Source organism: Chrysochloris asiatica, unplaced genomic scaffold, assembly GCF_000296735.1.
Source record: "Chrysochloris asiatica unplaced genomic scaffold, ChrAsi1.0 scaffold00213, whole genome shotgun sequence".
Taxonomy (NCBI): domain Eukaryota; kingdom Metazoa; phylum Chordata; class Mammalia; order Afrosoricida; family Chrysochloridae; genus Chrysochloris; species Chrysochloris asiatica.
The window spans coordinates 3295638-3314755 of NW_006408731.1; the positions used below are offsets into that span (position 1 = coordinate 3295638).

At 42.1% G+C, this 19118-nt stretch overlaps 6 protein-coding genes across 7 annotated transcripts in view; 2 read left to right on the forward strand and 4 right to left on the reverse strand.

The window, feature by feature from the left end:
• LOC102824026 (histone H4-like) overlaps positions 1–19118 on the reverse strand; it is a 120996-nt gene that overhangs the window by 3449 nt on the left and 98429 nt on the right. The window contains exon 4 of one of the 2 annotated variants that reach the window (XM_006872810.1): positions 2908–3250. In XM_006872810.1, coding sequence (XP_006872872.1) covers positions 2908–3250 — 343 coding nt within the window. Of the gene's footprint in view, positions 1–2907; positions 3251–6419; positions 6485–19118 lie in introns of those variants that run through there. The other variant, XM_006872811.1, reaches the window with a different exon arrangement.
• LOC102823650 (histone H2A type 1-like) lies at positions 4305–4697 on the reverse strand. The gene has a single exon (XM_006872809.1). It carries the CDS (start codon positions 4695–4697, stop codon positions 4305–4307), a length of 393 nt encoding a protein of 130 aa, XP_006872871.1.
• Positions 5021–5401, forward strand: LOC102823280 (histone H2B type 1-like). The gene has a single exon (XM_006872808.1). The coding sequence runs from the start codon at positions 5021–5023 to the stop codon at positions 5399–5401; it is 381 nt and encodes a 126-aa protein (XP_006872870.1).
• On the reverse strand, positions 13526–13906 carry LOC102822909 (histone H2B type 1-like). Its single transcript, XM_006872807.1, has one exon. It carries the CDS (start codon positions 13904–13906, stop codon positions 13526–13528), a length of 381 nt encoding a protein of 126 aa, XP_006872869.1.
• LOC102822520 (histone H2A type 1-D-like) lies at positions 14259–14651 on the forward strand. The gene has a single exon (XM_006872806.1). The coding sequence runs from the start codon at positions 14259–14261 to the stop codon at positions 14649–14651; it is 393 nt and encodes a 130-aa protein (XP_006872868.1).
• On the reverse strand, positions 17215–17853 carry LOC102822134 (histone H1.3-like). Its single transcript, XM_006872805.1, has one exon. It carries the CDS (start codon positions 17851–17853, stop codon positions 17215–17217), a length of 639 nt encoding a protein of 212 aa, XP_006872867.1.

Sequence of the window (19118 nt, forward strand, 5' to 3'; positions counted from 1 at the left end):
CTTAGACCTGTTAAGAAATAAGTAAAACTTCTAATTGAGGATAGATGCATGTTGTATGTCACATGGCAGCATAATCAAATAAATATGCCCAAGTTTTTTTTCTTTAATTTTTTAATATTCTATGGAATGCATTTCCCATTTGATTATTTCTTAGAATCTAAAGTTTTAATTTGTAGGATAATCATAAATTGCAATGAGTTTTATCCATTACAGATGAATGTTATCATGTCATTAAAAAAGCTAACCCAAAGGTTATAATATAATTGCCGCATAGCACATTAATCTTTTTTCATCTGTATTTTCTCTTCTCATCTTAGTCAATCTTTTATAAACTATATATTCCTGTTGTACCTTGGTTTATCTCCCTTATGATTCTCTTCTGATGAATTAAATATTAGAAGCATTTCATTACAGGAGGATTGTTTTATTATTTTGAATTTAACACAAACAACTGCAGTTGTTGTCATGTGCCAATGAGTCAGTTCCAACTCTGGACCCTATAAAGGGTTTCCTAGGACTGGCTGGTGAGCTTGAACCTCTGACTTTTTGGTTCAAACCAACTTTGTAGTCCAGCACATTAACCCACAATGCCACACCAGGACTCTGACAAATGCAGTAAGGTTGCCTGAAACTCAAGGCCATTGCTGTGACATCACTTCTGACCCACGTATTACAGTGTACAACTGCTCTGTAGGTTTTCTTGACTATAATCTTCTGCAAAATAGATGTTGTTAAGTGCCATTGAGTTGGTTATGACTCATAGTGACGCTACATAGAGTTTCTGAGGGGTTTGAACTGTCAACTTTGCAGTTAGCAACTTACTGCTTATCCTACAGAGTCAAACCAGGACTTCATAAAAAGACAGTAGGTTTTTCTCCCAGGCAACTGGTGGGTTTAAATCTAAGACCTTTGGATAGCAACCAGTCGCAAACCACCTTTGCCATCAACACACCATAAGTGTACAGAACAAGACCAATTTCTCCATCTGAAAAAATAAAATATGGTCCATTTTTGGGTTATTGAGGCCTATCTAAGGGAACCAAAGCTTATTTTAAAACTATTGATCTAATGTGGTTTCCTTAACCATTACTCCAAACTTCAAGAATTACTTCTACAACAACCAAATAATATATGTGTGGCTTGTGGCCCTGTGGATTAATGTGTTGGGTTGCAAAGTTGGTTTGAAACACAAGTTCGGTGGTTCAAGCCCACAAACCGCCATTCCTCAGAAACCCTATATATGGTTGCTATGGGTCAGAACTGACTTTGAGGCACTTAACAGCACCACACATGTTTGTATGTATGCATGTTTATGCATAGGAAGGTACTTGTGAGTATATGGCTGTCCATGTATATGTACATACATGTTTGTGTGTGCTGTATATGTAGGTAGCATATGCATATATATAAAATAAAGCACATATGGGCACAGTTATATATACTGTCTAGGCATAACAAACATCTTGCATGATTTATATACTGGATTTGAAGGCTTAGCACGATAGACTAATGGGACAGTTCAGTCAAATGTCATAGCATTTTTCATAAACTGTATATATGTTATATAAAGTTTTAAATTTGTTTTATATACCAGTTTGGTAAGTAGCATCTGAGTAGCCATCTAAGATACAACTATTGGTCTGTAGTCATCTGAAGCAATAGAAGAAGGAAACCAAAGACTCAAGAATGAAATTAGTCTACAGGACTAACTGTCATACAGGAATACTGAAACCAAAGCTAGATGGTGCCTGGCTACCACTAAGGACACAATATATGGTCTTAGATGGAATGGAATAAAATGTAGAATAAAGCTCAAATCCCAACAACAACAACAACAACAACAAAAACTCAAGACTATTACCATGAGATACAATTTAAACTTGGAACCCCCAAGACTATTGGCCTGAGATGCAATAAAAACTTGGAACAGAAACCACTCCCCAAAATAATCTTTCATCTAAATGATAGCTTAACCCGTAAAATAAATAATATCATTCATGAGTACTGTGCTGTTTTACATAATCATCTATACAGGACCAATCAGAAAATACTAAGTGCAAAACAAAGATGAAAAGGAAAATGTAGGGGGAGGCAGGAAAGCTAGATTAATGGAAACAGAACCAGCAGAATGGAAATGTGAATGACACATTGTTGAAAAATGTAGCCAGTGTCACTGAAGAATATGTATAGAAATTATTAAATGAGAACCTAATTTGTTGTATAAACCATCACCAAAAATCACAAGAATTTATAAAAAGCATAAGCACAATCATTTTTGTGTCTACAGACCCTCTAAACAATAGAGATAAAGCTGTATAGTAAGGTGCAAGTGCCCACAAAAGCATCTGCCCCTCCTTTTGATTAAAAAAAACAAACAAACCTGCCATCTGCTCCTAAGCCTACTCAGGGTTGCTGAGTCAGAACCTACTTGACAGCATTTACAGCAACAACTCATACCCTTGTCCTGGTGTGGTGCTGCAGGATAAGCACTGCTAACTGCAAGACTGACTGTTCAAACTCTACTAGACACTCCTTTGAAACCCAATACAGGGTCATTCTAAGGAATCGACTGGATGGTATTGAACACATACCCAAGTACTAGGGGAGAAAAGAGATGGCAATGATCCTATAGAATATCGAGTCAAACTCGACAATGGCAAATTACATGCTCCAAGAAACCTTGGTTATAAGTCAGAAATTAAAAATACATAAGATAACCTTTAGATATTAGGCAAAATTAAGTGACATTACAGCACCTTTTGTTGACAAAATGAGTGGCTCTTAAAAGAGCCTTTTTTAAAAGTCAGAAGTATAATTGACAGCCAAATTTTATGCCCTCTCCCCGCGGATCCGGCGGGCTAGTTGAATGTCCTTGGGCATAATGGTGACGCGCTTGGCGTGAATAGCACACAGGTTGGTGTCCTCAAAGAGCCCCACCAGGTAGGCCTCGCACGCCTCCTGCAGCGCCATCACGGCTGAGCTCTGGAAGCGAAGGTCGGTCTTGAAGTCCTGAGCGATTTCGCGAACCAGCCGCTGGAAGGGCAGTTTACGAATTAGCAGCTCGGTGGATTTCTGGTAGCGCCGGATTTCGCGCAGCGCTACAGTGCCTGGCCTGTAGCGATGCGGCTTTTTCACGCCGCCGGTGGCCGGTGCGCTTTTACGGGCTGCCTTAGTAGCCAGCTGCTTGCGCGGCGCCTTGCCGCCGGTGGACTTGCGAGCGGTCTGCTTGGTACGAGCCATGAGGACAAAACTGAAGTAGGCGTTTGTTGTAGAGTTATACTGTGCAGGTCCTGACCTATTTATAGGAACAGATCAGTCCCTTTCATATGACCCGCGCTGTGAGCTAATTGGTTCTGATGATTTCCGGAAAAATGTGATTGGATTTCCATTGAAGATCGAATGTACAATCAAATTTTCTTTCGAGTTTAGTTCATTTAAAAATTCAGTCAACAAAAGTGAGGTTTAATTTAAGCTTGATTTTAGTGTATTTCATTCCTTGCCTTTTTAAAAAGTAACCGACCATTTAACACCCCCTCTTCATTGGTAGCTATGCCTCCATCCCCTAATTTAAAAGGCCCGCCCTGAAATGTGATTGGTCAACTATACTTCTTTGTTCTCTCATTTTTTTTCTCTTATGTAAAGCTCTTATGACTGCAAGTTGATATGAATATGCAGTATACGAACTATTCCTAAGTATATGTGCTTATATACATCGACAGATTCAGAAAACAATGTGCTGTTTGATACTATTTAGATAGTTTACAGACGTATTATATGCAAGTTATTCCTTCCAAAAACAAAATCACCAGATGAAGGTTTTAGTGTAGCGCGCAGGGAAACAAATATTGTGTTGTACGAAAAGGTTTAATTTATGGCAGCTAAAATGTATGCAATGGCTTTTAAAGATGAACTGGTTTAATTGGGTCGAATAACTGGGACAAGCACTTTGTATTCCATTAAAAAACTTGATTGGCTAGTTTACGTAGTGGTTACGAATAGGGTTGCTAACCTCAAGGTTGCAGTTCGAAACTACTAGCTCCAGCTGCTCCGCGGGAGAAAGATGTGGCATGCTGCTCCCGTAATTTGCAGCCTCGGAAACGCTACAGGGTCACTTGAGTCGGAACCGACCCCACAGTACTTAACAAGTAGCTACTTATACGTTTGGAGATTTTAATGCTCTTAAATACGTTATGCTCACTACTAAACAGTAAAATTGCATTTCAGCACTTTTTAGGAAACGTGGGTGGCTCTGAAAAGAGCCTTTGATTTTTTAGGTATTCACGGGTTGGCCGAAGAGAAACATTTCACTTGCCCTTTGCCTTGTGGTGGCTCTCGGTCTTTTTAGGCAACAGTACAGCCTGGATATTGGGCAGGACACCACCCTGCGCGATCGTCACGCGGCCCAACAGCTTGTTGAGCTCCTCGTCATTGCGGATGGCCAGCTGAAGATGGCGGGGGATGATGCGCGTCTTCTTGTTGTCACGGGCGGCGTTCCCCGCCAACTCCAGGATCTCGGCTGTCAGATATTCCAGCACAGCTGCCAGATACACCGGAGCGCCAGCCCCAACCCGCTCGGAGTAGTTCCCTTTACGGAGCAGACGATGCACACGGCCCACGGGGAACTGGAGACCGGCGCGGGAAGATCGCGTTTTAGCCTTGGCGCGAGCCTTGCCGCCTTGCTTGCCGCGTCCAGACATGTTAGGATAAAAACACAAACGCAACAAGCAAAGGCAAGTGCAGATATGAAGTGGCTGAGAAGGAGCGTTACGAAGCCTGTTATAGTGCTAGATGGATGTGTTGAAGGAGAAGTTGGATTGGTTAAAGTCGTCTTTCAACTAGACAACCAATAAGAAAGCAGATCCAGCGCAATGAAATTTGCATATTCGACACCCACTACTATATTATCAAATCAGATTAGAGACTTAACAAGGCTATATTTGCATAGAAGTGCTATAAAAGACGAGAACGTAACCCCGAGCGAGCATTTTGGACTTTCTTTAGAAAGGTTAAAGCTCTCATCATGCCTGAACCAGCGAAGTCTGCTCCTGCTCCCAAGAAGGGCTCTAAGAAGGCTGTCACTAAGGCCCAGAAGAAGGATGGCAAGAAGCGCAAGCGCAGCCGCAAGGAGAGTTACTCTGTCTACGTGTACAAAGTGCTGAAGCAGGTCCATCCTGACACCGGCATTTCGTCCAAGGCTATGGGCATCATGAACTCCTTCGTGAACGACATTTTTGAGCGTATCGCAGGTGAGGCGTCTCGACTGGCGCATTACAACAAGCGTTCTACCATCACGTCCAGGGAGATCCAGACCGCCGTGCGCTTGCTGCTACCAGGAGAGCTGGCCAAACACGCCGTGTCCGAGGGTACCAAGGCCGTCACCAAGTACACCAGCTCCAAGTAAACGGTAGCATGGACACCGTCAAATCCAAAGGCTCTTTTAAGAGCCACTTAAATTGTCGCCTAAAGAGTTGTAACAGTATTTCAAATAGTCAACTATAAGTATTTGGGAACAGCTGTTGCGTTCTTTGTAACGTGTTGAAGACCTTTAAGAGCGTTATTATTTTGTTTGCAGTAAGTGCCAGCAAGTTAATTCTTCAACTCCTAGCTTTTCCATGAATGCTGTAAGGTGCTGTCAATTGCTTCCAACTCATAGTTACCCTGTAAAGTGTTTTTGAGGAGCATCTGTTGAGATTGATCTATTTTGCAGCCTGGAGCACCAATCCATAGTGCCACACTAGGACTCATGAATAATGTTAGCTGAGGTCTCTACCCTCATCCCAATAGTAGGGTATATTTAAGGTCATTGTAGCCCAGTCAATCTCATTGGTCCTACTTATTTTTGCTGAACTATCACTTTACAAATCATGAAGTCCTTCAGTATTTGATCATTCCAGATAAAACGTCAGAAGTGAGATGAAGTTGTGCCTAAAGTAGTTTTCCTTGCCACTTTCTCTTTCACACAATTAATCTCCAAATCATATCTCCTGTTTTGATTAGATCTTCATTCATGCTTGAAACAGTCCTCTCCAAAAATGACAGTTAAAATATGGAGAGAGCTAGAGGCATAACAAAATGGCAGACATAATCCTTTAAAGTAATCCTTTCAAATTACCTCACCACTTCTGCATTCCACTCAGAATCAAATAAACCCAACCCATATTCATGAGAGAGGACATACAAAGGCATGATACCAAAGAAGCTGAGATTTTACAGGCTACCTAGCAGTCACCAACAGAATGTGCAAAAGTCATGGAATGCCACCATAAATTTATAATTGGTTCTGCATTTGATGCTTTGGCATCTCCTCGTAACCTCAGAAGACTAAGTCTATTTTTTTTTCTTGCTAGATCTCCGCAGGTCACAAAGTCACTGGCTGGCAAGGAGAAATAGCTAAACATATTTAAGTTTCTTTTCCCAATCAACTGGAAATTTCTCCCTCTCTGTTTCCATCCTTACGTGACAAATAATAAAGGCTTTTGCCCATAGCTCCTCTCTCCCTATTCCGTTTTCACCTCAGCTTTCTTCTTGTGACTGCATGGTGGTGTGCCGTGTCTCCCTTTTCTTGGAAACTTAATGGAGTCCTCATGTGGCACAAATGGCTACATGCCTCACTACTAGCTGAAAGTTTGGCATTTCAAACCCACTCAGAGGCACCTAGGAACACAGGTTTGGTGATTAATGTACTTTTGAAGTGTCACAGCCCTGTAAAGTCTAGAGAGCAGCAGTTCTACTCTGTACACATGAGGTCTCCAGAAGTCAGAATTGACTGCAAAGCAACTACCAACAATATTGAGCATAATAACTTTCTTTCATAACATCTTGGCAGGCAAGTTCTTAATGACATCCTAAGTGATAGTGGTATAATATTATACTGATAATATTCTCAGAGATTGCTTTACACAATGATTAATTACATTTCATAACCCTTCTGGGTTATGAAAGCGATATGTGGTTGTTTAGTGCTGTCAAGTCAGTTCTGACTCGTAGTGACCCCGCATTGGGTTTCCAAGGAAAGTTGCTGGGTATTAACAGCGGACCTGTTCATGCGGTTAGTAGTCCAGTGCTTTTCCTACAGCACCACACCAGGACTCCTGGAAAGCAGGAAATATTTCTTATTTACGAATTTTACTTAATCTTACTAATGCTGCTGTTTATAAAGAGGCCCACCTTGAATGTAGTCTTCAACAAAACTCTAGAATCTGTTCAAATTAAAATCAACAGACACTCCAGCTAGTGTCCATAGAAACTCTCATAATGACCACAGCACACATTTCACTTTTCAGAATATGTAATACCGGGCTCTTGCAAAAGACATTAATGAAACTTTCATCTTCCTGGTCGGTCCAATGCAAGATAGTTTAATTGAAAGACATAATGGTCTCTTCAAACAACCTCTATTTAAATCAAGCAGTCTCATGATTATCCTACAGCATCACTCCAGGACTCCGTTTGGGTTAATAGTTGTCCTGAATGCTAGAGGAGATTCCCAGGGAACAGGATATAAGTTGTTCTATACAATATGACAATCTTGAAGATAAAAAGGAGGGAGGCAAGTACAAGCACCAGAAGTCTTTGTAGATCAGCCCACAATCAGTATACCATTTATATGGTATTGACTAAGAAAACAAATCTGAAGTGCCCAGTTTATTTCTCCTTAGGAGAGACAGCCCTTGCATGAAGCTGCTCTGAGTACAGGAGTGAAGTCACCTCCAGCATAGTAGGGAATAGCAGGTAGCATCAATCATCTCCAGCGCCAAGCTCTTAGGCTGGGATGAGGGAGTGGCACATCCTTCTCAGGTAGATATCCACTTAGGTTGATGGAGGTCATGTTTTTGTAGCTCTATCCTGGTGTGGCTCTGTAGGATAAGCACTCTACTGCTAATTGCAGGTCAGAAGTTCAAACTCACCAGTTGCTCCTCAGAAAATCCTGTACTTGGTCACTATAAGTCCAAAGCAACTTGATGACACTTAACAGCAACAATTCTAAATTAGGGTTTAATTATGTCAGGTTTTGATGCTTTAGTCTTATTAAAGCACCGTGACAAATACTGACTTCACTTTTGCTACCTGTACACTCACAAAAACCCTTGATTTAAGAGATATTTAAAAGTCAAGGTTCCTTTCAAATTCCACAAGTGTCTCAGTCTCAGTATAATAACATTATTGTTGTTAAGTGCCAGTGAATCGGTTCTGAGGAGTGACTCATGGGTTTGAACTGCCCACCTTATGGTTAGCAGTGCAGAACTTATTTTACAGCTCCACCCCAGGACATATTTTAAAGTCGCATCTAAAAGCTCTCAACAGTCCCAAGATTTTTCTCAGATGCCTGATGAAAGGGGTTCTGTTATAAGTGGGTTTCAGGTTGTGTGGTCTTGTGCACATATGTGTTACTAGAAAAACAGTTATCACCTGCCAGTGACGCAACCAATATTCAGAGACAGGACTCAGAACAAAGAGCAAAGTGTATGTAGAGTACTGAAACTCAGGGAAACAGGAGAGTAGAAAATCTCCCAGATCTTTCTCAAGGAAAAAGGGGGGAGTTTTATAGGGATTGCAGGTATGATGTAGGGGCCCTGAGGTAGGTAGGGGCCCTAGGGACTTCAGGAACTCTCTGTTGTCTGTTTATTCAAGGTCCTGCTAATGTCCTAGCCCAGCTGTCTCCAGCAGGCACCATTAATTTCTCTAGGTGGTGATTATCAGCGCCCATTGAAGATGTTATTTTTCTTCCATTCCTTTCATAGTCCTTCCAGAGATAGTGCGAGGGGTAGAATTTGACTACTAATTAAAATTTTATATTAGGATGGCATGATGGCCATTTGGGACTTTTATATTTTGCTTTGGCCAGGCTAAAAACCCTTTTAATACCTAGGGGGTTTTTCAGTGCCCCATTTCACTTGTAATTAATATGGTTCTAAGTTAATTTTTAAGTAAGATAGTTACAGCTGAGCTTGGAGTTTTCCGATAACATATCCTGCTTGACCATGCCTTAACTGTAAGACAACACTCCAAATCTATTTGGTGCTCTCAGGTTAAACCCAATTTCTAGATAGCCAGGAGGCCATTGGAAAAAGGACACCAATCACTAATATGGATTGCTCCATAGACATTACATCCTTCCAATCAGAGTCTGAAGACATGTTGTTAGCACATAGAAAGTAGCTTTTGTTACTTACAATCAGACAACCTACAATCAGAAAAGTTTCATCACAAGCCGTGCACTATCAAAAACTTTCCGGCCAGAGATGACACATTTGTACCATGGGAGAAGGATTTGAGTGGGACCCTACCTACTACCAGTCTCCCCCAGGCCAGGCAGGTCCACTTTGGCAGATTTTAAACTTCTACTCTGTGTATCCCACCCTGTACCATAGCTGAGAAAAAGAAAAGCTTCTTTCACAATTACTTTGTGCAACCAGCTTAAGTGACTAATGTGTACCTTTGATCCTACTAAAAAGCAACATTTTAAAGAGCAGTTTGAGAAGACAATGTTTACTATTATTATTAAATGTCAAATACCTGGCGCTATAAAACCAAAAAGGAAGAACACCTTCTCAAGCTGAAAGAACTGAAGAAAAACTTCAAGCTTTGAATTGCAATACTGAAGAATTCGATAGTCAAGATATTGAACGATGCAGGAAAGCATCAAAAGATGGAAGAGACACAGTTACTGTACCAGAAAGAATTGGTCAACATTCAGTTACTTCAAGAACTGGTCAACTTTCAGCTACATCAGGGACAGAAGGTTGAGGGTACAGGAGGAAAATTACTCAGTAGTGTGATATCAGTATGGCAGCAGTGAGAAAGATCAATAGAACCATAAAAAGAAAATCCTCCTTGTCTGGAGGGCAATATAAACAAAATAAAAAACAACAAAAAATGATGTCCTTGCATCTGGAATCCAATGGGGTTTGTCACCTCTCCCTCCCTTTTCAGCTACCCAGTAGGGATGCTAACTATCAGCAAACTCAAGCTACCTGTTAACTTCCCCCTTAACCAGTTTTCAGCTCATGTTCAAAACTTCGTGGCACCATCAGACACAGAAAGGCCCGTGTGTGGACAATTATGCCATGTACCATAGATGTCTCTGCAATGGATTGAATCATGGATGCCAGATGCTTATGCAACATGGGAAAAGAGAAACAAAGAAACGAACACATGGAAATTCGCAAACAAGAAAGTCCAGCTCTTTTTTGAAATTTGGTGGACCCATTTCTGCAGCAAAGGGAAAACCTTGCTTACCATCAGTGCTGGGCTGGGATCATGCTGACCTAACAGCCTGGGGTAGGGTCTGTAATTAGGGAAAATAGTTACTATGTACTTGATCTTTATCTCGTTATTGTTCACTCTTAGCTTTGTACTTAAAGGTTACTTTGGTAACCATAAACCTTAGATTGATGAGCTGTCCAGATACGTCTCCTACCTAAGATTGTACTTAAAGCTGTATTGTAGAATAATAAAGTCACTCTCGACTGACCATCGTGAGTCCACTGCCACTTTTCAATTCTCTATCCGCCTCCAGAAACCCGTTCCTGCAGGGCTGGTTCTGTAATGTGACATTAGAATTGGAGGGGCTCATTTAAAGCCTGCAAAAAGCAGATGACACAACCTTACTTGCTGAAAAGCAAAGAGGACTGAAAATACTTGCTGATGAAGATCAAAGACTACAGCCTTGAGTGTGGATTACAACTGAAAGAAACAAAATTATTTGTAGAAATGAACCAGTAAACAATATCATGATAAATGGAGAAAAAATTGAAATTTTCAAGGATTTAATTTTACCTGGATCCATAATCAATGTCCAAGTAACAAGAAATCAAATGATGTTTTGCATTGGGCAAATCGACTGCAAAAGACGTCTTCAAAGTGTTAAGCATCAAAGATGTTACATTGAAGACTAAGGAGTGCCTAACTCAACCCAGGGTATTTAGTTTCTTTGCTACCTATTTAATGACCTTTTGCTTTCCTCATGTATGAAGATGATGTTTTCTTGATATCATCTCACTATTCATCTGGTCTTCAGTCATTAGTGCTCAATGTGTCACATTTTTACTTGAGATGATCTCTAAATTCAGGTGGAATATAGTCAAGGTCATATTTTGGCTCTTGTGAACTTATTTTAATTTTCTTCAGCTTCAACTTAAATTTGCGAATGAGCAATCGATGGTTGGTTTCATAGTCGACCCGTTGCCTTGCTGACTGTGGATAGTTGTAGTTAATTTGATTCCTGTGAATGAGGGCAAGTAAAAAACATATTACTTCAAAATAATAGAAACATTTATTAAACAAAAATATCAAAGTGTAAAGATACTGTTTCTCAACCTATCTTCTATTTGGATCTATATACGTCTGAAGGTGGTATTTCCATCTGTAACCCTTCTGTGGAGTCCTGGTGTGACGCTGTGGGTTAATGCGCCAGACCGCAAAGCTGTTTGAACTGCAAGGTCGGCGGTTCAAGCTCACCAGTTTCTCCTCAGAAACCATGTACGGGGTCACTATGGGTCAGAATAGACTCAACGGTATTAACAACAACAACACCACTTCTGTGGCGTCTTAGTGTGGTGTTGTGGGATAAAGCACTGGACTGCAATGTCGGCTTGAACTACAAGGTCAGTGGTTCAAACTCACCAGCTAACTGGAAATCCTATACAGGGTCTCTATGAGTCTGAACCAACTCATGAGTCTGAACCAACTCAGACGGGACTTAACAACAACAAACCCTTACTGTAGGATCAGTGCTGGACTACAAACCAGGGTCACTATGACTCAGAATTGACTTGAATGCACTTAAAAACCAGCATGTTCTCCCTAGGGAATTGTAATAAAAGCTCAAAAACCTGCATGGTTTACTCCCACCCCCTCTCTTGATCTGCATCTGACCTGCTGTTAGTGGAAAACTGGCTCTTTATCACCGGCCACTTGTAGAGTTAATATTTCTAAAGACAGGACTCAGAACACAGAGTCCTGATATGTATTGAATATCAGCATTCAGTAGCTCTGGTAAAGCAGTGGTTACGAATCTGGTTGTGAACCTCAAGGACAGCAGTTTGAAACTACCAGCTGCTCCGCGGGATAAAGATGAGGCGTTCTGTTCCTGTAAAGGTTTACAGCCTCGGAAACCCTGTTCAGGGTCGCTATGGGTTGAAAACGACTCAATTACACTCTCTCAGGTTCTGAGCCCTAGGTCAACAGCCTTCCCTTTCAAGCTTTCAGGTTCTAATATTGCCACTTTTTCCTTTGTTCCCTAGTCCTGTCTGCTGCTGTGACTACCTATAGTTACTGTTTCTGAAACATCTTGTTGTTGTTAAGTGCTGTCAAGTCATTTCCAACTCAGTGTCCCTTTTACTTTTTCTAATCGTATGTGTGGCACTGCGGGCTAATTCGCTGGACTGTAAGGTTGGTTTGAACTGCAAGGTTGGTGGTTCCAGCTCACCAGCCACTCCTTGGAAACCCTATACAGGGTCACTGTGGGTAGGAACCGACTCAGTGTCACATAACAATAACAACATGCTCTGGCAGTGTAGAGGTAGGTTATGAGTAGGGTTGCTAATGTCAAGGCCAGCAGTTCAAAATTACCAGCCATTTCACAAGAAAGATAAGGCTTTCTGCTTCGGGAAAGATTGACAGCCTCGAAAACACTATTCATGGTTGATAAAAGTTAGAACTGACTCTATGGCACACCACCACTACTACCACCCCCTGGGCGTTATAAAAGGTGAAGCATTCTACTCCTAACAGAAAGGTGGGTGGTTTAGACCCATCCAGAGGTACCTTGGAGGAAAGGGCTGGCAATCTGTTTCTGATAGGTCACAGTCATGAAAATCCTTTAAAATACAATTTTATTGTGCAATAAACTTGCCATAGTTACAATGAACTTCATGGCAACCTTTTCTATGAAACAAAACACCCCCCCCCCCAGACATTTGGTGTTGTTAAGAGCCCTGAGTTGGTTCCAACTCATAGAGGCCCTGTATAGGGTTTCCCAGGAGCAGCATGATGGATTTGAACTGCAGACCTTGTGGTTCGCAGTCTTGTGCTGATCCTACAGTGCCACATCAGGAGTCCAAACACAGGTATAAACTTTAGCAAATGATCTTTGTTAAAATAACTTATTGTTTTGTTTTCCTGTCTGGACCTTGAGTGACAAAATGAAACCAAATGACCTTTGAGTTAAAAACCATTACTATTTTGCATTTTAATGTAATGTGTAATGAATGACAGAATTTAAAGAAGTTGTTTCTCACTGGAGCATATACCTAGTTAAAAACCTAGTTTTTTATAGTTAAGTATAATTAAAAGTCCATGTATATTTAGCACAGTATTCCTTTCCAGAAAGTCCCAGTGGGGGCTGTGTTTTATCTTGCCATTATACAGGAAACAAACCCTTAATAACTTCAGTGTTAAAAATGGAGTGTAATGTCTTTGAATCCCAGTGAAGACATAAAAATTGTTACAACTCTTTAAACTTGAAAAAGTAGATGGCTCTTAAAAGAGCCTTTGAGGATGGAGGTAAAGACTCTTACTTGGATTACTTGGAGCTGGTGTACTTGGTGACGGCCTTGGTGCCCTCAGAAACAGCGTGCTTGGCCAACTCCCCAGGCAGCAGCAGCCGCACGGCGGTCTGGATCTCCCGGGACGTGATGGTAGAACGCTTGTTGTAATGCGCCAAACGAGAAGCCTCACCCGCGATGCGCTCAAAAATGTCGTTTACGAAGGAGTTCATGATGCCCATGGCTTTGGATGAGATGCCAGTATCTGGGTGGACTTGCTTTAACACCTTGTATACGTAGACAGAGTAGCTCTCTTTGCGGCTGCGCTTGCGTTTCTTACCATCTTTCTTCTGCGCCTTAGTCACAGCCTTCTTGGAGCCTTTCTTCGGAGCAGGAGCGGACTTTGCTGGCTCAGGCATAACCAACACAGACTAGGTTTTCAAGTGAAAGCAAAAAAAAAAAAAAAACCACCAAAAAAACCGCATAATGTAAACGCAACGAACATAGTATTTGTAGTGCTAATATGCAAATAAGGCAATAGGAGAAAATAAATTTTCATTGGATAAACTCTCCTACGTAGATGCTACTATGCAAAGTAGGTAGCTCTAGTTCTTCTTTGCAATTGGCTGTCAGCATAAAGCTTATCTGGTCCAATCAAATGGCGTAATTTATAATTCCGCTTGCTAGTATAATAGTTCCGTGTTCGTTAAGGACATTCGTAAGCGTACTTTCCCCTCTCACATCTAGATATATTCCTGACAGACTCTGAAGATGTCTGGACGCGGTAAGCAAGGCGGAAAGGCTCGCGCTAAGGCTAAGACTCGGTCGTCTCGCGCCGGCCTCCAGTTCCCTGTGGGCCGTGTCCATCGCCTGCTCCGCAAGGGTAACTACTCTGAACGGGTTGGGGCCGGCGCTCCAGTGTACTTGGCCGCAGTGCTGGAGTATTTGACGGCTGAGATCTTGGAGTTGGCGGGAAACGCTGCCCGGGACAACAAGAAAACACGCATAATTCCTCGTCACTTGCAGTTGGCCATCCGTAATGACGAGGAGTTGAATAAACTGCTTGGCAAAGTCACCATCGCGCAGGGCGGCGTCCTGCCCAACATCCAGGCCGTGCTGCTGCCTAAGAAGACCGAGAGTCACCACAAGGCGAAGGGCAAATAAATCGTAAAAACTCGCCAGACTTTTGGGACCATTAAGTAGTCCATCTTTCATCCAAAGGCTCTTTTCAGAGCCAACCACATGTTCCTTTGAAAGGGCTTACATTTCTCTGCATACACAGGGGTCCTGGTGTGGCACTGTGGGGTAATGAGCTGAACCGCAAAGTCGGTTTGAATCACCAGGTCATATTACTGTTGCTATGGGTCGGAACCGACTCGATGACAATTTAACAGTTGCTGGTAATCCTTAAAAGAGTTAGATAAATAAATGGTACAGAACCATGTTCAAACTCGCCATGCCATATGTTTTTAAGTTTAATAAAATTTTCAATAAACAAGTAGAAAAGTTTGTAACACTAAGTAACTTTAATTTGTTAGAATTGTTTTAAATCAATTAAGGGGCAAAGTCAGGATTGCCATACTGGCTTGGAAGATAGGGAACTGCTGGGTCACTTGAGAATTTAGATGCAAATCAAGTTAATGACCTACAAAGCAATTAAACCACAACCTTTACAGGTTGCTGAAAAGACTTGTTTTGCATCTTCAGGGGATAAAATCATTTACAACTAAAGTTCTTACAAGCCCAACCTACTACCTTAGGAAGTAGAACTCTAATGAATGGTAAATAGGAAAACAATTCCCCTTCAATCAAATGAGCCTTATTACCCTTGCTACTTAATAGGAATTTAGCATTACTGAGAAGGCACATGATAAATTTGGTGTGTTTTCATAAAACGAATTCACCCAACCTCAGTAGAAGTAAAAACACGGAGTGTTTTTATGAGGGTTTTATTTCAGTGAAAAACCAAAAAGAGTTAATATAGCTCTAATATGAAGTGTAATACGAAGTGGGAAGTCTTTAATTTAGAGTTAATGTTCGTGGTGCATGCACTTAGGCTATAGAAGAAAAAGGAAGGAAAAACCATCTAACAGTTAAACTCTATCTACCGAGGCAAATCATATTAATGTGTTAAAAATCATCTGACCAATCACATTCTAGCGCGCGTCTTTTCAAAATATCGATCTCAAGAAAGCCTGTTTCAGTCGCCAACATTTAACATTGTATTAAGCAAATTAGATACGTCATCCTAAACTAATAATTTAGATTAATCTATGCGGAGAAAAGCCAAAGAACATTGCAAGTAAATGGATAAAAACCATAAAAACTAGAAAACGGGGGCAAACACAAGCAATTGAAGGGGAGGGGCGGACGAAATGTCCAATGCCAGGAAGATTCTTATACTTATGGGGTGAACCTCACCACCAATATTCACTGAAAGCCACTTTGGAACTGCCTTGTCCAAATGAAAGCGCGACTCTTTATATATAAATATATATTCAGGTAGAACCTGGTCTGCTTCTATTTTTTGCCATAACCAAACTGGTTTAGGAAAGTTTTTAATGGCTCGAAATAAGCCGACCGCTCGCCAAGTTCACCGGCGGCCAAAAGCCTCGCAAGCAGTTGCCCACCACGGCTGCACTCAAGAGCTCACCAGCCACCGGCAGCGTGAAGAAAACGCACGGCTACCAGCCGGGCACCATGGCGCTGCGCGAGATCCCGCGCTATCAGAAGTCCACCGAGCTGCTGATGTACAAGCTGCCCTTTGAGCGGCTGTTTCGCGAGATGGCGCAGGATTTCAAGACCGACCTGCGTTTCCAGAGCTCGGCCGTGATGGCGCTGCAGGAGGCGTGCGAAGTCTACCTGGTGGAGCTCGTGGAGACATCAACCTGTGCGCCATCCACGCGAAGCGCGTCACCATTATACCCAAGGACTTTCAACTGGCTTGCGGCATCCGCGGGGTGGGCATAAACCCAGGTTTTTAATTAGTTTAGAAAGGCTCTTTTCAGTGCCACCCACTTTGTCAACAAAAGGTGATGTAATGCAGTCACTAATTCTATCTACTTTGGTGGAAAAAATCTATTTTCACAAACCACAATTAAGTGCTATGGGTCAGTTCCAACTCTTAGCGGCCTATCTGGTTTCCGACACTTTAAAAATGTTTGCAGCTGAACGTTCTGTCGCAGAGCGCCGGGTGGGCTCGAACCTTCGACCTTGTGGTTCGCAGTCTTGTTTCTTATGGCGTCACCGCACTCCCCCGTAATCATAATAACACACAAGGATTTTTCCAACATGGTGTATTGTTTTGCATTATTAAAAATACACAGTACATTCCTGCAAACTTGTATCGAAATTCAGTGCTAAAAAACCATTAAGATTTAGGACTATCTCCCAAAGTTCTTGCAAATCTTGGTAAAGCAAACCTATATTCAATACCGACTCATGCTAGGCTATTATCTTGACTAGACAGGTATCTGGCAGGGCGTTCTTTTAGACACATGGTGTGTGCCATATTCATGCCAACCTCATCACCATCACAAAAGACATTCTAGCAGGCCTGCACATAGGTGGAAACGGGTCATAAACTCCCTTCAGTGACAACCTTCTAGATGATAAGGATTTATACATGTCATTTACTAACCTCCCACCCACCATGGTGTTGTTAGCTCTTTTTAGGAATAAGTGGGTGGCTCTGAAAAGAGCCTTTTAAAAAGTATCCTGAATCTTTTTACTTCTTTTTGGGAGCTGCCTTCTTGGGCTTTCCTGCTTTCTGTTTAGTGGCCTTGGGCTTTGGAGCTTTTGCCTTAGCTGGGCTCTTGGCTGCTTTCTTGGGCTTAGCCGCTTTCACTTTCTTCGGGCTCTTGGCCACTTTCTTGACCCCAGCAGCCGCAGCCGGTTTTTTTGCCTTCTTCGGGGTCTTCTTGGCGCTCTTCTTAGGGGTGGCCGCCGCCTTTTTGGGCTTCTTTGCTCCGGCCGGCTTCTTGGCCTTGGTGGCACCTACCTTCTTGGCTTTGGGCTTGGCTTCCCCAGAGGCCGCCTTCTTGTTGAGCTTGAAGGAGCCTGAGGCGCCGGTGCCCTTGGTCTGCACCAGGGTGCCCTTATTCACCAGGCTTTTAAGGCCCAACTTGATGCGGCTGTTGTTTTTCTCCACATCATAGCCAGCAGCCGCCAGTGCCTTCTTGAGCGCGGCCAGGGACACTCCGCTGCGCTCCTTAGAAGCGGCTACCGCTTTGGTGATGAGTTCGGACACGGGGGGCCCGGACGCCTTGCGCTTGCCGGCACCAGCAGACTTGCGAGCCTTCTTCTTTACCGGGGTCTTCTCCGCGGGGGAAGATGTAGCAGGTGCTGCAGGTGCGGTTTCGGACATGATTGTAGGTTTTGACACCTAAATGTAAAAAAAAAAGTCTCAGAGTTGAGCTGCCAGGCCCGGAGTGAATGTGTGTATATATAGACAGCGGCGCTGCGCGCTGATTGGTTCCCAGCTCAGTCTTCCAGCTTGGCAGCAACCTAGGCTCAGCTCAGTCCCGGAATTGTGTTTGTTACAATTCAGGAAAGCAAAAAATTAAAAATTCCCGTGGAGGAATCACAACAATTCTCTTCCTAAATGAACCGAGATGTCTCAAGGTTTGAGTTCTTCATATTTTTTTCCTCCAGTTTCTATCACATCGCCTTCAGTTTTTTTCAAAAGCCCCGGACTCCGTGAGAGATTCAAAGGTCAGAGAGAGAACTTCTTGATTTTCGTTTAAAATATAAATCCTCCCCTTTGTGTCTGCAAGTGCTTGCTCTCGAATAATGTTCTATACATTCTTGGCTTCTTGTACGCTCAATAACTGCTTGGATGTCATTGAGATTTATCCAGAAAATTTGTTTCATATGAGGAGAAGTAACACAGGCTCTTTCTGGATTTCTCTACAGGAACAGCAATAAATGCTGCCTGAGATAATGGCTCATTCTGCCAAAAAACATCTTTATTTTGGTCTGAAAGAGCATTATCATGACTTCTTGTGATTATTTGGAGGGTTAGTTAAAATTGGGGTTCAGGTGTTCAACATTTCTCTAGGCAAAGCCTGGAAATAAAATGATCAGTGATTTGCCTGACATGAGAGTTGGGTCTGAATTGCCATAGTTGATCCCAGAAGACATCTAGAAAAACTTAGAGACAGAGACTGAAACTGTTTATGGGTTTAAAAAACTTTTTTTTTTTTCCTGTTTCCTATTGCTGTAGGATAAGCACTGGTTCTAACCCACCAGCCACTCCTCAGAAAACTGTATACAGGGTTGCTGTGAGTCAGAACTGAATTGTCAGCCCTAACAGCATTAGTTTCACTAGCAGGGTATCAGTTATTAAAATGTTCATGAACTTTTGAAACACAGGAGTCACATACTTGAGGAAGACAAGCAAGTATCAGAATCAAGGAATAATATATGTATTAGTTGTTTAAGATGTGTTTTTAAATGGTTAGGATAGAATACATAGTTGTTGTTGTTAAGTACTGTGGAGTCAGTTCCAAATCATAGTGACCCTGCACAGGGTTTCCGAAGCTGCAAATCTTTACGGGAGCAGAAAGCCTCATCTGGTATTTTTGAACTGCCGACCTTGAGGTTAGCAGCCTGAATCGTAACCACTACACT

Coding starts and splice junctions, on each gene's coding strand:
- LOC102823650 (XM_006872809.1), bottom strand. CDS start 4,697: ATGTCTGGACGCGGCAAGCAAGGCGGCAAGGCTCGCGCCAAGGCTAAA.
- LOC102822520 (XM_006872806.1), top strand. CDS start 14,259: ATGTCTGGACGCGGTAAGCAAGGCGGAAAGGCTCGCGCTAAGGCTAAG.
- LOC102822909 (XM_006872807.1), bottom strand. CDS start 13,906: ATGCCTGAGCCAGCAAAGTCCGCTCCTGCTCCGAAGAAAGGCTCCAAG.
- LOC102823280 (XM_006872808.1), top strand. CDS start 5,021: ATGCCTGAACCAGCGAAGTCTGCTCCTGCTCCCAAGAAGGGCTCTAAG.
- LOC102822134 (XM_006872805.1), bottom strand. CDS start 17,853: ATGTCCGAAACCGCACCTGCAGCACCTGCTACATCTTCCCCCGCGGAG.